The 16,267-nt window shown below is 36.1% G+C and overlaps 1 protein-coding gene across 11 annotated transcripts in view; it reads right to left on the minus strand.

Moving 5' to 3' along the window:
* Positions 1 to 16,267, minus strand: part of Prrc2c (proline rich coiled-coil 2C) — a 74,858-nt gene that overhangs the window by 43,364 nt on the left and 15,227 nt on the right. For 6 of the 11 annotated variants that reach the window (XM_005363970.3, XM_013352513.2, XM_013352506.2 and 3 more), the window contains exons 2-10: positions 10,582 to 10,747; positions 9,313 to 9,490; positions 7,450 to 7,559; positions 6,493 to 6,618; positions 4,669 to 4,889; positions 1,938 to 2,020; positions 1,332 to 1,465; positions 1,144 to 1,231; positions 26 to 170 (exon numbers count right to left, since the gene is read on the minus strand). In XM_005363970.3, coding sequence (XP_005364027.1) covers positions 26 to 170; positions 1,144 to 1,231; positions 1,332 to 1,465; positions 1,938 to 2,020; positions 4,669 to 4,889; positions 6,493 to 6,618; positions 7,450 to 7,559; positions 9,313 to 9,490; positions 10,582 to 10,693 — 1,197 coding nt within the window. In that variant the 5' untranslated portion in view covers positions 10,694 to 10,747. The remainder of the gene's footprint in view (positions 1 to 25; positions 171 to 1,143; positions 1,232 to 1,331; positions 1,466 to 1,937; positions 2,021 to 4,668; positions 4,890 to 6,492; positions 6,619 to 7,449; positions 7,560 to 9,312; positions 9,491 to 10,581; positions 10,748 to 16,267) is intronic. The other 5 variants (XM_013352510.2, XM_013352507.2, XM_013352515.2 and 2 more) reach the window with 3 other exon arrangements.

Consider the following 16,267-nt stretch of genomic DNA (forward strand, 5'->3'; position numbering starts at 1 on the left):
AAGAATTTGCACGGCTCCAACAAACCTGATTAAATGGAGGTCCCTTCCCATAAGGACTTTTTGCTACTGGAGGCTGAGCAGGTATCTGAGAAGATGATTTTGTGCCAGCAGCTTCATCTACTTCTTTTCGGTTTTCTGTGCTTTCAGGTGTTTTTGAACTTTGATCCTCACTTAAAAAACAAAGTGGAGAAGAAATCAAAAAAGCAAAGTAGAAGAATTACACCACAAGCAAATGACTTTTCTCTGTGTAAAAAAGAAAAATGTTTTACATATGATTTCAGGGGAAGAAAACGTGTAAGGCAATGATAGGTTTGTGACACAGTAATGTTAATTCATTCAATAATACACACTATGTTTCTGTAGTGGTTTGAGACTAGCAAATTCACTAACTATCAAAGTATAACTAACATAGCACTACGGCAGCTGCTTCAACTGGATACTCATCTGTGATACAGATGAATCTAACATACCATTTTTTCTTTTTCTGTCCTCTCAAAAAAAAAAAAAAATCCCCTGAATGTAAATAAGTGATATTAGAACTATTACTGACTATATTCTAATTTATTCTGGTTCAGTAAGGAAAATAAATTTTTCTATTTAAAAAAACACACCACACCACAGGCATCTTACAGATGATCAATAATGAAACTAGAACATACTACAATGCCATGGCTGGGAAAATTACCAACTGGACATGTAAAAGCCTAACTCTTTAATATACATTAACCCATATATTCTTTATTTGGATGCCCCTGCAAGAGTAATAAATCAAAGAGATAAAATAAAAGGCCCCAATTTTCCAAAGCACTTAAAAAAAAAAAATCAAGAATCCAAAGCAACTAAGTAGTCTAAGGAATTTTTTTGTGGTTATGCCTGTAAAATGGTGCCAGATACTCACCTGCAGTTAGACACTGAGTATCCAAACAGCCTTTTTAAAATGTAACTTTTAAAGAAGTACTAAACCTTAATTTCTTGATTAGTTGTACGGTATTAATTAGTTTTAAACTAAGTAATACTCTGAGAGAAAAATGAAGAAATTTTATATACAAACCCAAATGTCTATGAATAAAACTTCCCTGCAGAAACAGCTCATGTTCTGTCAGCAAAAACCACACTGTTAATAGCAAAAATGCCATGAGTTACCTGCTGTTCTCTTTAGGACTACTACTTCCTTGTTCATCGTCATCACTGAAATTCAGCTGTTCTGTATAATCTACTTCCATCTGAGCACCTGTTAAACGAATGAAAATGTAGATGGGCCTTAAAAGACACCAATTATGTTAATCTAAACATGAATCAGCTTAAAATGCCCAATGAATTTTGTTTCTTACCTGCCCATCCTTCATCAGCTTCAGCATCAAGGTTATCAAATTTATCAAGCTCCTTCAGTTCAGAGGCACTAAGGATGGACGGGCGTTCAGGCTCAGAAGCCCATGAAGGAGGAGGACCTCTTCCTCGAAGGCCTCTAATGATGGGATTGCAGAGAAAAAAAATGCACGTTTTAATTATATTGAATATAGAGTATTAAAGCACTGGAATTTAATTCATTTCAATTCAACATTAGTGTTTTCTATAGGAAGATATACAGACATGACTCAAGAAAACATTATATAATTAGTAGCTGAAATAGCAGAAAACTCATTTAAAATGCATTATTTAAGAGGATACTAAAAATCTCACATTAAGTGGAGAATGGGGTGACAAACATGACAAGAAAAGGGGAGAAATAATTATCACTGGTTTTAGAATCATGTTTATCTGCATTCAGAATTTTCTGTCAATTAGATTTCTCAACTATTGAAGTATTTTAGTTTTATCTTAAAAGAGGCAGCTTATTATTTAAGAGCAATTGTCCTTGTGAGAACAGAAAAAGGGACACCCAACGTTAAAAAAAACCTTAATATGCACATATCTCTTACAGGCGTTAATATTCTTACTTGTTTGTTTCAGATAAAGAAGGTGGAAACCTCATGGGACCATGTAGAGGAGGATATGCCATCCTTGGGTACTGCTGAAACATCTGTGAAGAAAACAAGAAATTTAGTAAGTAATGATATACAAATTCAGTATGAATGATTAAAGCAAATGATGTAAATAATCAACTTTGCTAATAAAGACACCACTCATCCTCACTAACAAACCACTTTAGCAACAAACCATTTAAAGGAACAATATCAGAAACTCTTTTGTTTTAAAGGCTATTAAAACAGCTGGTTGTAAACTCACAGATCTGCCTGCTTAAAGACATGCCCCTCACATCCCATCCCCCAAAAATTGTAACATAAAAGTATTAACTAGGGCATGTGAAGAATCTCATTAATTTAATTATAGTTTATGCATTAACAAAAAAAGTAAGTCACAAATTCATAATACATGAACCCCAGAAAGTCTTATTCAAGTAGGAATTTTGTGTAATGAAATTTTGAATCTGGAAAAGATACACTGATAAAGAAGAACTCACTTCAGATTACAGAAAGGGAAATTAGGGAAAGAGATGGGTAAAGGAGCATCCTGAAAGACATTAAGCATGGAATAGAAAACAGGTTCTCAGCGAAGTTACTACACAGATTACATAAATTAAAACCCGAAAAAAAGTCAAGTTGATTTTTGTGGGATCTCAGCTTTGAAAAGGAAAGCTTAAAAAGGGGGAGGAGAGGATTGGAGGTAGGTTATGAAAACACTGACAACTAAGGGACAGTCTCAAGAAGTCTTATTCATTTACAGACACACAGCCAAACCATATAAATAATATCAATTGTGTATCTTAAATACTCTACATGTATCCTGAATCAGACTAGCTTCTGCTAAAAAAATATCTTATTACAAAAACAAAAATCTTTTTACATAAGGAAATTATACTTGAAAAGGGCTGTGTATGTATGACTATGCTTTCAAAGAAAGTGTTCCTTCTAAATAGGGTTGAAATAAAGTCAAATTAAACACCAGATTCAAATGAACTTTTGAGGAAACAGGAGTTTTGACTGCAGCATGTAAGGCAAATCATCTTAAGTTTGATTATCCAGACATGATTAATCTTTTCTAGCTTATTTCTTAAAATTTAGAGTCTCTCATACATTAATTGCAGAAGCAACCCCTAAATTCTCAATATATACTTTTGTTAAAAGACGTTTGCTTTTCATAACAAGTAGAACACTATTTCAACCAGAATCAGAGGCAACTGGTAGTGAAGCCTTCTCTCTTTCCTTTGCTTTTACATTCCAACATTCAAACCTGGAAGCTCAAAAAACTATAAGCAAAATTTAAAAAGAGGCAAGTGTAATCATTTTTTTAAGATCAGGTCAATTTATAAAGATTTTTTTTAAAAAATCATACTCTTATACTTCTTAGGATGTCATCTTTCAGCCTCATAGAGTAAAGATCAGGGCCCCATGCAAAATGAACTGTAACCCTTAAAGAAATATTTGAAAATTCATTTCCCTCTGCTTTTCTAGAATGGTTTAAACATGACAGAAAAAAGAAACAGAGCACAAACAACTTACAATTCAAACGTAAAACAATGAAAGAAGAAATAAAGAGACAGACACAGGTACCACGATCCATAACAAGAAATATGAACTGATCCCGCCCCCCAATCAATTATTGCCTGGACCCTAACAATGACCTAATATTTAATTAAAAATTCTTTTCTTTTTTTTTTTTGGAAAAGGTTTCTCTGTATAACAAACCTAGCTCGGTAGACCAGGCTAGCCTCAAACTCAAGAAATTTGCCTGCCTCTGCCTCCCAAGTGCTGGGATTTAAAGGTAAGGCATGTACCACCACTACTGTGCTAAGAATTCATTTTTTAATTTTAGCTGTATTAATGACACTATATACTTTATTAGGTGGTCTCCTTTTGAAAGTAACTAACTAAAACCTGCAAATTAAATACAGTATCCATGATTGCTTTCATAACCTAAAATCATGGAGAATGGGCATTTATCACTGTTTTTCTGTAAAAATTAAGTAAGAAAGCCATAACAGAGCATGTCTATAACCTCATCACTCAGTAGCCTGAGATAAGGCTAATTTTTAAATCTGCTTGCATTTCATACAAATATAGTGTCAAAAAAGACCACACTATAGATTTAAAAACTTAATTAGAATTTAGACATAGTCTTTAACTTTATTCCCCCTAGCTATTAACTACTGCTTGGGCGATTTAATAAGTTCTATGAATCTCTTTTCAGGAAAAAAGTTTTAAATCCATAATCCAAAGTACACACACAGATACAAAAACTATTATACTAAAATTATTATTTCAACAATTAAAAGCTGTGATATAATAATTAATATATGTGCTTCTCTGTTTTTTAAGGGTTTAACTATGTAGGCCTGGCTGTCATGGAACTCATGTAGAACAGTCTGTCTCCAAATTCATAGTGTTAAACCCGTTTTTGCCTCCTAAATACCAGATATGCAATATATGCTTCTTTATTGACCCATGGATCCAATGTTGAGTGTAATGTACTGTAAAAATATGTGATTAATGATAAACCTACCTGTGTTGCAGATACATGTGATTTGCTTCCTTTACTATACTTATAATTAATTTTTTAGTTAGATGTTAATGAGACCAAGGACCCACACTTTCTTTTTCCCTTAGTCCAGTTTTCTTCTTGCATCCCAGAGTAGAATATTCAAGTGTTAGCATGTTTAGCAATACTCACATATGGAGGCATCATAGCTCTATATTGAGAAGCAAGGGGAGGCTGTTGTCCATTCAGTTTGGCCTGTGGAGGACCACAAGCTATCCTCTTTTCTCCCACTTTGAGAATATCATTTTGTTCTGATGTTATGGCCGTGCTTTCATCCTGGCCAAGTTGCTTTTCATCCTGATCAGAGGAAGGTGTGCCAGCAGACTTACCACCATCTCTCCAACAAGCAACGTCTGAGCAAAAAAATAAAGAGCAAGAAAATATTTAGTAATATAACAGTGACACCAACCAACCTAAGCACATTTGAAAAAAATGTCATCAAAAGCCGGTGTGGTGGTGCATGCCTTTAATCCCAGCACTCGGAAGGCAGAGGCAGGCAGATATCTGTGAGCAAGACCAGCTGGTCTCTAAGAGATAATTCCAGGACAGGCCCCAAAGCTACACCTGTCTCAACATCCCCCTCTCCCCCCAAAAATGTCATCAAGTAAATACAGTAAAGATGGAGGGGAGACACCTCCATGTGTGAGTTTAAAGCTCTTAACGCATTTAGGCAGTCTAGAGTCATGGCTTTATGCCATGACAAATCATCAGAGGAGAATTATTAGAACCGCTACGAAGCGTTATCAGTGAATCTGTAGAGGTTAAAAATCACTGCTCATATTTGGTCTATTGTCAGATAGTCGTGTTTCAAGAGGGAAGTAAAGGTGAAGTGAGACGCTCACATCCATTTACTTTCAGTCAACCATTACTAGTTACATGGGCCCAGGTGAGCAGATCCAATGAAATTATCTTGTTGAAATTCTTAACCAAGTAAAAGCCACAGTGTGGTTTTAAGGAAACATTGAACAGATTATTGAAAGAAATAATCTCCATTATAGAAAAAAGTCCAACCTTTTATGTATTTTGGGAAAAACATGCCATGAGCAGTACCAGCAAAAGGGGCTGAGAGAATCCTCAATTCCAACTTCTAACTAGGTTTCTTTTGGATTCCTATCCTTCAAAAAACAGTTGGGTTCAGTTTGTTGACACACACCGCCATATGGACAAGGTAACTTCTGGGTCAAAATTTAACCAACTGTAGAAATAGTGGCGCTAACACAACTTCTAGTATGAATTAATTGACTGCATTATTAGGGTTAAAAAATAAAAGCAGATGATATATTCTCATTTGACAAGAAATAGGCCTAAAATGTGAAATATGACATTAAAAATATAGCCCTAAAAAATATTTGTCAGAGGAATCTGTCAGAGGAACCTCATGAATAGTGTTTGCTAAAATGTTTAGTGATAACAATATGAAGCTAAGACATTTACATGTCTCTCAAACATTTCACACTTCTACTGTTAGTTTCTACCTTATAATGCACATAAAGTATCCTGCATTATTCAAAATCATTTATTTCCTCAGTTTGAGTTCAGAAAGCAAGGAACTGTGCAATACAAACAGAGTAAAGAAATGGATAAATCTTATACAATGGGGAAAACATGCTTAAAAACTTGTTACTGTAAAAAGATCAAATATATGATTAGGCACAATAGCATATGCCTATAATCCAGACCTTGGGAGGTTAAGGCAGATGCATACACACGAAGAAGGAAGGGAATGGACAGGACAAAATGGTAAAATGTTCATAGAAGATACCTGGACATCTTGAAAATTTTTATTTAGTACATTTTCAATGATTTCAACGATCTCTAAAGTTACACTGGTACTACTGTTGGTCTAAAAAACAGTATTTTAAGTAAATACAGCACTAGACTCTAGAAAGTAGGAAAGTGATATATACAAGCACACATGAGGAGCTATCACAAGATAAAACAGTACAAAGCACTCACTTGGTGGGCGTAAACTGGGGCCGGGTCCATAGTTTTCATCACTTGCTTCTTTTTCTTTTTTTTCCTGATCTCCAGCTGCCTGCAGACTGGGAAATTCCTGCTGAAATTGACTATTCACTTGGATTCCTAAAAAAAAGTATTTTAAAAAAAGTAAGGGAACTTTTATAATGAAGAAAATTCAAGCAACCCTCCCAGGACAGAGCTCTTGCTTCTTTTGGATGAATTATTCCAATGATTGTTTATATCAATAAAACTATTAAACCATAGCCTTTGAAAAGTTAATGAACAGCCATAAGGAGACAAAACTCTAAGAAAGGAACCTGCCAGATAAAAGTACAGAGGATTAAGAGAGGCTAAAGTAAAGTGTTACATTGTTTCTTTTATTATGACTCCTCCTACTCAAGTCTAACTTCTTTGCCAAAAGCTTTTAATAACTGTATTATTGAAACAGACTTTCCGGCTAAATATCACCAATTACCAAGCTAGGCTGTTGTTTCCATTTGATTTACTACTTTAATTTATCACTAAACGAAGGCACCTCACTATTCACTTATATACTTGCTCATTTTAATAGGGAATATTATAGTTACTACTGCGCTTTATGAACATTCTCTAATTCTTCAACACCCAGAAGTCCTAAGAGGGTATGTAAAAAAAGTTTGGGATGTTTAGGGAAAGGAATAAAATGTCTATTTATAAAATGTATTTGTATTGATAAATGATGAGGATACCCATGTCTTTTGAGCTGTCTTGATACTTATTTTTTTTGTAAAGGGGAGAGGATAAGTTACAGCTCTCCTTAGATCATATATAACTTTTGACAAAGAAATTTAATTATCACAGAGTTTATAAGGATATGAATGTATTCTCTTTGGTAATGTTTTCTACCTTGATTTCCTGCATGGCTGTTCAGTAACCATCAAACCTAACCAGATACCCCAGCTAATGTCCACTTACCATCTCCTTGCCCACCTTGCTTGTTACTGGCCCATGACTTGGGAGCAGGTGCTACTTCTGGGGGAGCTGCAACCCCAGGTTTTGGCTGTGCTGGTGATACTTCTGGTGCTCTTTAAAAAAATATTAATCCATTATTTCAGATATTACAAGTTAAATATTTTTTAATGCATGTAAATTAAGTGTGCTAATTTGGGCTACAAGTTTACTACTTCTAGATTATAGCTGCATTATCTCATAAATGGCTTGTCCCTGTATTGTTACCTTTAAAGTTATGGCTGTTTTTCTCCCATTCAGCTCTACTTTTGAATAATCCAGCTCTGCTTATTTTTCATTTTGTAAAAAAATACTCATCACCAAAATAGCTGCCAGTACAATGTTTCAAAGAAATGCATATAAACAGCAATGTAACTATATGTAGAAATACAGTTTAGTTGCGATAACTAGGGGTGAAGAGTACATAAACTCCAATGACAGTCACAGATCCATCACTATATTACAATTCAAACATGTAATACCAATCTATCTAATCCATTTTCATGAAAAAAAAATGATTAATAGTCTACAGTTTTATGCAATCCTTGTAATATGGTAATATTTAAAAATGAGAAGGTAATTCATGACACTACAGAATGCCAGCACAGTATTTTTGGTACACCTTGACCTAGCTTACTTGTTACTATAAAATAATTTTACAACAAATTAAGTTTCTACAAAGGTGGTCAAAAATACATTAGTTAAGCAGAAATATAGAAATCTGTTAAGTTCTGTGCAAACAGAGCAATGTAAATCCTATAAAGTGCCAATAACTTATTGGAGTTCTAAAACTTACTATTTAGCCCAGCTAATAATCTGGCTCAAATTTTGACAAACAGAAGACAAATATTTACTGAATAAATGATCATTAAGGCAGACAGTATTAATTCTTATTTTTCACTTAACAAATAATGCTTGAGCACCTATGATACACCAAGCGGTTTTAATGCTGGAGACAGAATTCTTTAGCATCTTGGAATTTAAACCAACAGAACCAATTCTTTATTTTTCTTTTCTTTGTTTCTTTCAAATCAATTTCTACTCTTTTTAGAAAGAGAATGCTTGATCTGAAGAAGGTGGGAGAGGAGGGAGTGTAGTACAGGCCATGTAATAAAAGCAAATTTGTTGATTAGTTCCTATGTCATCTATTCTATTGACAATGCCACTAGACTCCAAGAGCCTAAAGATTATAATGCATTTACTACAGCTGTATGTCTACTATATATTCATTTTCAGAGTATACATACAGGATATATACATGGTTTCTAATATATGTATATTCAATATGTATATACGCATAACATGTGTTTAATGTGTGTGTGTCTTTTTGTTTTTGCAACACGGTTTCTTTGTGTAGCTCTGGCTGTCATGGAACTCACTCTGTAGACCAGGGTGGCCTTGAACTCATAGACCTGTCTCCGCCTCTCAGAGTGCTGGGATCAAAAGTGTGTACCACTACCACCACAATTAATCTAGGACTTATTATAAAGCAGAGTGCTGGGTCCTACCTTCAGATAAAAGTTTGCAGAAGATATAGGCAGGGCTCGTAGATTTGTTCCTAGGAAATTTTAAGTTATTTTTTATGGTGTTGCTAAGTAGTGTTAAGAGAAGGCCAAGATTTTATCATTCTTAGATAGAAGACATCAGATGAGCATGAAAGAGCAAGGTAACCGTTTTTTTTCCCATCTGATGAAAGATCTCTCTGAAACTTTATCTTGTCATAGTGTTTTTAATATGTATTATAGACATAACTCTCAACTTACAGTGGTTACTAACACAGAAGTTTCCTACAAAGCAATAAGTGTTTTATTCTAACAGATTTTGACTCACTTTTCTTCTTCATGCTGCTCTTGTTTTGATGCCCATCCTGTGCCATCCTTGGGCACAATATTCACATTAGGATCGTTGCCTTTGTTCTCTGCTTTGAGACTTGGGAGGTTAGCAGGTGGAGGCATCCGCCGGGAAATACCAACTTTTCCAAGACTTTGTAACCCATGTCGAGCTGCAACTAAAAGATCAATAACATCAATTTTCTTAGAACATCTACTGCATTATCCATTTTATTCTTCAAATGGAGACAATCAGGAGTCAATGGAGTTTCTAAACAGTCCCTAATCTTAAAGTAGAGCTCTGTAAACTCAGTTTATACACCTGTAACTTAAATTCAAAGTAAAAAATAACTAGACACTGAATAAATAAGCTATCTTGGGAACAAGCAAGAAAGACCTGTCTCAAAAAGCAAAAAAAACCACAACCAAACCACCCCTACTCTCCATCCCCCAATCTTTAAAAATACTACGGGCCTGGGGGTGGTGGTGATAACGGTAGTTTTAAAATGTTTTCAGGCAACTCATTCTACATTTAAAAAAAAAAGTTGAGAAGAAAGCTCAAAGTGTCTTTAACTCCACAATTTGGAGGCAGAGGCAGGAAAATCATTGTAAGCTAGAGGCTGGCCTTTTTTTGTGTGTGTAAGTCAGGTAGGGTTACACAGCATCAAGACCTTGTCTCAACCCCCACCCCCAAACAAAACTTACAAACAAAAGAATATTACAAATATTCCACTTTTCACTGTACATATTGGCTCAAGGGACCCAAGTTAAAAAGGCAAGACTTTCCTTTCCTGTAGTTAAGAGTATATACATGGCTCTGCGTCTTTCATATAGTTTCTTTTCTATAGCCAGAAGGGAGAATAAAGTATATATAAACGGTTCTGTGAGGTGCCTGAGAGATGGCTCAAGTTAAGAACACTGGCTGTCCAATTCCAAGCACCCATGGTGCGGCAGCTCACAACCATATGTAACTTCAGCTCCAGGGATATATCATCTCCGACCTCTGCAGTTCCCTGCACTTGTGTCCACACACCCGTATGAAGACACACACACACCTACATAACTAAAAAATAAAAACAAATCTTCCAAAAGTTCTATAAAAGTGCAAATTTTCAATGGTAAAATATTTAATTCCTATTTCCTGAAAAGTGAATATATACAAAGGCCAATATAAATAGGCTTGCCCTAACATCTAATCAAAAACAGTAGATACAGTATCATCAACATTAACAAATCCACAAACAACATAAATGCTACTAGATCTACTCACCTGTAGTCTTCTGAGTTTCCAAGGACTTTCCTTTGTAAGTATTAAACAAACTGAGTGTTGCATACTTTTTCCCATCCTTTGCTTTTGTGCTCTGGCCTGACTTCTCCGACATTTCGGTGGAAACTCATCGAGTCCAAAACCTCCTGCCACACCCCTTAAAAGTAGTCTTTGTGATGCATGCAAGAGAGAAAAATGAGAGGAAAGTTTTAGTATTAGCTGACTAAAAAGTTTAATAAATTCACGGGCGGTGGTGGCGCACGCCTTTAATCCCAGCACTTGGGAGGCAGAGGCAGTCAGATCTCTGTGAGTTCGAGGCTAGCCTGGTCTACAAGAGCTAGTTCCAGGACAGGTTCTAAAACTAAAGTGAAACCCTGCCTCAAAAAAAAAAAAAAAAAAAAATTCATATCTCAGGACCTTTTTAAAAGATAGGTTGAAGGAGATATTTATCTTCAATATACATTCCAATATTTTCATAGACCTTGTTAATACAAGCCAATGTTAACCATTATGCACTTGAAAAATACATTATTTAATAACTGTTACTAGCTGTTAAATGGCATACCAGAGAATGAGGGTTATAATCCTAAAGTGAATACTTCAGATATGATGAACCTAGTTGACTATCTACTTAACTTAAGCTATGAAATGACTGGCATGTTAAGCTATCAGATTGAATTCAGGATAGGAAGATGACACCATTTCCTCCAATGGTAAAAATCCCACAGATGTCCTAACTTAAAGCCAACTTATTAATAAAAAGGAGAAAAAGACAAATTATTTTTTTATACATAATATTTTATGTCTTTTTAAAATTTATTTATTTATTAAAGATTTCTGTCTCTTCCCTGCCATCGCCTCCCATTTCCCTCTCCCTCCCCCAACTAAGTCCCCCCCCCAGCCCGAAAAGCAATCAGGGTTCCCTGTCCTGTGAGAAGTCCAAGGAACCCCCACCTCCATCCAGGTCTAAACTTGCAAGACAAATTATTTTACTTACAACTTCTCCAATTTAAAGAGATAATGTTCGTGTGTGTGTGTGTGTGTGTGTGTGTGTGTGTGTGTGTGTGTGTGTGTATTAGAGAGGCTAGTTAAGGTGAAAGCAGGGTTGGCTAATTCCACCACAGAAAGCACTAATAGCATAGAACAGAGCTGAAGAGCTAAGGATAGCACAATCTCCCACAAATACAGTTCAACTCATGAGGTATCAGCCACTTTTTGTCACACAAGAGTTTTTGTTTGCTTGTTTTGCAGTTCTGAGGCTCTGACCCAGTACCTGACATAATATGCTATACAAATGTTCTATCATCGGAACTATCTACAACTCCAGTCCTCCAGATATACATTAAAAGAAACGTATCTAGCAGGGCAGCAGTGGTACATGCATTTAATCCCAGCATTTAGGAGGCAGAGGCAGGCGGATCTCTGTGAGTTCGAGGCCAGCCTGGTCTACAAGAGCTAGTTCTAGGACAGGATCCAAAGCTACAAAGAAAAAATAATCTATTTGTCCTTTGATAGTTTATGAGACTCGTGTCATCAGGAGAACTACACATTCAACTTCAGTTATGTCCGTCTGTCTATATCTACCTACACAAATATGTTCATTTAATTAATCTCAACAGTGTTAATAAGTATGGTCAGGCATGGTGGCCCAAATTCAGCATTGTGAAGAGGAAACAGGCTGACTCATGGTCATCCTACTCTATCTACAGAGAGTTCCAGGCCATGCACGGCAACACACTAAGACCCTATATCAAAAGGTGCTGGAGTTGGGGTGGGGAGATACACAATCTAACTCATTGTCAAATGTTCATCAATTTCATGATACAGAGACAAGAAGGAACAAATACAAATATATTAAGACTCATTATGGAAAGCTGAGCAGCAATAGGCAACTGTAGTTTCTCAAGTGATTCTAATGTGTAAACAGTCTTAAGAACCACTGGATCTTTCCACTCACACCAAATTAAGATCTATTTTTCCTACTGTGGGGTATACCTTGTCTTGATTCACTTACCTCTCTATAAGGAAGCTCATCAAAATTCCTATTATTTCCAATACTAACCAATCATCCAAAAATTAAGTACCAATTAAGTTCTCCCACTCTTTTGAGAACATTTTCAACTGTACATAGACTATAGGGATATTTAAAATTAAATCAGAGGATACAAATACTTAAGCAGAATTCAACATAAGAGACCCAAATAGGAAATCTATGAACAGAATTCACCAAGCAATAAAACCAGTGAGCAAATGTGTTAAAATGGTCAATTCAGAAAGTCAAGCATGGGTGGAGCAAGCTTGTAATCCCTGTATCTGAGAGTAGAAAAGGAGGCTCAGGAGTTCTAAGCCAGCCTGGGATACACAGTGAAACCCTGTCTCACAAACTAAAAGACCATATGCCACAATTAAATATAATTTATTCTTGGGAGCAAGACTGACTTAATAAACAACCACCAATCAAATTTAACTTGCTATCAAATCTGCTAACTTGATCTTAATTCCCACACCAGAGAAACCCACACCAGAGAAGGGGAGAACAGAGCCCCAAATGCTTTCTGTTCTCCATATGTGGGTGGTGGCATGCACAGGTTACCATACCCCTTAAAGTAAGCACACACCTTAATTCCAGGACTCAGGAGGAAGAAGACCTCTGTGAGTTCACCAGTCTGGTTTACATAGTATATTATAGAACAGCAAGAGCTGTGGAGGAAAACCCTATCTCTGAGGATGAGGTGGGGGACATTTACCATAGCACGCTTGAAATTTAAGAAGGAAAATATATGCTCACTAAAATTGTGAACTGTTGATTAAGAAAAATTAAAGATACAAATAACAGAAAGCTATTCCATGTTCATGTATTAGGAAAATATTATTGTTAACCTGATTCAAAGTAATTAACAGACTCAAGAAGTTGGAATTGAATTGACTGAATTCAAAATTCCACTAACATAATACTATGAAAGATCCACATAGGACACCCCCCAAGACATCTAGGGTAAGATAGAGGTCTCAGGAAACCGCCCAGTTGCTAATTTTGAACTCCTGTGCATAAGAGTGGTTGGGACTATAGGGAAGCCATGATGTTTGACTGAAAACTATAGAGGGGGCACAAAGTGGAAGATTTCTTCCTTTTTCAAAAATTGTATTACAAAGCTGGTGGCGGCAGCAATGCCTGGTCTATACAGAAAAACCCTGCCCTGAAAAACAAACAAAACCAATATAAAATACAGAACTGGCCTATTAAGACACATAGAGGACCCAGAAATATAGGCTCCAATAGACATCTACCAAACATAAGTTTCTCAAGGTTGGAGAAACCCTTGAATATTACTGGTGTTAATATAATTTAATATGAGCATTATAACATAGGGACTCCTCAAAACTAAATTTCCTTTTCTGCATATTTTTCAAAGGAAATAAAATTACTGCCTCATAAAGATACTCACTATACTTACACTAAATTAAAACAAGCAAACATTCAAAGTGTAAGGTGTATTTATCTTTTTTTTTTTTGTTTTTGTTTTTCAAGACAGGGTTTCTCTGTAGCTTTAGAGCCTGTCCTGGAACCAGCTCTTGTAGACCAGGCTGGCCTCGAACTCAAGAGATCTGCCTGTCTCTGCCTCCCAAGTGCTGGGATTAAAGACAAGTGCCACCACTGCCTGCCTAAAGTGTATCTTTCTTTAAGGATGAATGGATAAAGAAACTGTGGTGAACACAAACATGGAAATTTTTTGACTTAATAAAGTTGATACTGCTACCTGCAACCACACAGGTGAACCTGTGGCTGAGTAAATGTCTACTGTTTGACACGGAGCTGATCACATCAAGAATACAATGTCTCAAGACACAGAAAATTAGAAACACTTTCCTTTGAGTGAAGTTCTTTAGTATGAAACAGACAATAGAGGAGGGGAAAAACATAGTAATGGGGATCTCAAAAGCTGTTTTGCTTCTGGAACTGGCGTGAAAACTGTTTAAGATTATAATCCCATAAACACAAAAGAGAATCAATTTAAAAAAATCTGTGACAAGACTCACACATGCAAAATCAAAACCAATACTGCCAAACTTTTTAACAGAAAATACCCTATCAAAACAATGACTATAAATCATATTTGCACTCCAAGTGTTTCTATTACAAGACAAAACAAGTTTTGAAATGGGCCCAACAGTAGTTGTGGTTACATACCTCTGTAGTCCCAAGTGTTTGGGAGGTAGAGGAAAGGGGTCAGGAATTTGAGGTTATTACCTATGTTCACTTGTTTGTGGCTGTACAGGTCATACTTTATGGAACCTGTAATCAACAATCTATAAGTAAAACAAAAATGTGAATAAAAAAAATCAACTGGGTAAAAGGCAACAAAATTTTGAAGGCTTCTCTGAAGTGACACGAGCTAAAGAAAAATCAATCAGTGCTCTCACTCAGGAAGCATAAATTTATCAGAGATCTTGAAAATAATCTGCCAGGGTATGAGATGGTTTCAGTAGGTTCCACCCAAACATGAAGACCTGAGCTAGAAATCCCAGCACCCAGTTAAGATACCAGACATGGTCATGTAGGCCTGTAGTAGTGAGGGAAAAGGCAAAAGGAGAGCTGGGGCTTGCTGGCTAACTTAGCTCTCGAGGTACAGAGTAGGATATGCCCAATAGTCCTCCTCTGGCTTCTTCACACATATACAACCACGCACACAAACACTGTTTCATCAGCCAGTTTATGCAAAATTGCTCAGGCCAGGCTGAATAAAAGCATTCTTTGAAAACCTTCCCCTGCATGTCTCTACAGTAAAGTCACAGATGCAAACCACTGAACCTTAGCCCAGAAGTGTAAGGTCAACTGTAAAATTCATGCCTAAAGGGGAAATGGAGAAGATGGAGGAAGTTAAAGCAGACAGAAATCAGATTTTATAGAGCTTGCCAAGTGAACAAGAAATGGTACCTTTGTGGATATTCTATACGCCAAGAGCCAATGGAGGAAAACTAGCTTAAAAAATTGCTGTGTGGATACATGGCTGAACTTGACATTAGTATCTTAACAAGCCAGTACAATGTATGTAACTAGTAATCCCCCAAACCCTTCAAACAGCAAGTTCAAGCATTTTTTTCAGCCTTTGAGCTTCTAATTTCAAAAACACATCAGCATAATTATGGGGATCAAAAGCAGTATATTCTCTACATGTATCATTTCTAATTTTAAAACACCCCTTCAAGGGTTAGAGAGATTCTAAAGCCAGAGGACCAGATCTTTACTGCAAGATGATGTCTTTTATACAGGACAGGAAAGCTGTACCCAGGAACACAAAGAGGTCACCTACTGAAGACCCAAACTGTGACAACATCAGTTGGTGTGCCAACATGGATGAAGGAATACCCAGAAATGAAAAGCTACAGGCAATTAACAGCTGCTGAGAGAAGGAGAAATCAGTTTTCTCCAGGGAAAAGGCACCCTTATAGGCTATCGGATGGATCCCAAGGAGCCTGACCTAAGATATACATGGGAGCAGCACTAAAGAGATTCACCATGTTGTATTTCTAATTATATGTATATATGTTACAATAATAATCAAAGCATAAGAGGCTTTGAATTTGTGAGGGAGTAAGAATAGCTAGAGGAGAAATTATGTAAATATAGAAAGAAATCCTCTACACTTGTATAAAATTAACAATACATTTCAGAAGTCATTCACATTAA

Source organism: Microtus ochrogaster, assembly GCF_000317375.1.
Source record: "Microtus ochrogaster isolate Prairie Vole_2 chromosome 6 unlocalized genomic scaffold, MicOch1.0 chr6_random_2, whole genome shotgun sequence".
NCBI classification, from domain to species: Eukaryota; Metazoa; Chordata; class Mammalia; order Rodentia; family Cricetidae; genus Microtus; species Microtus ochrogaster.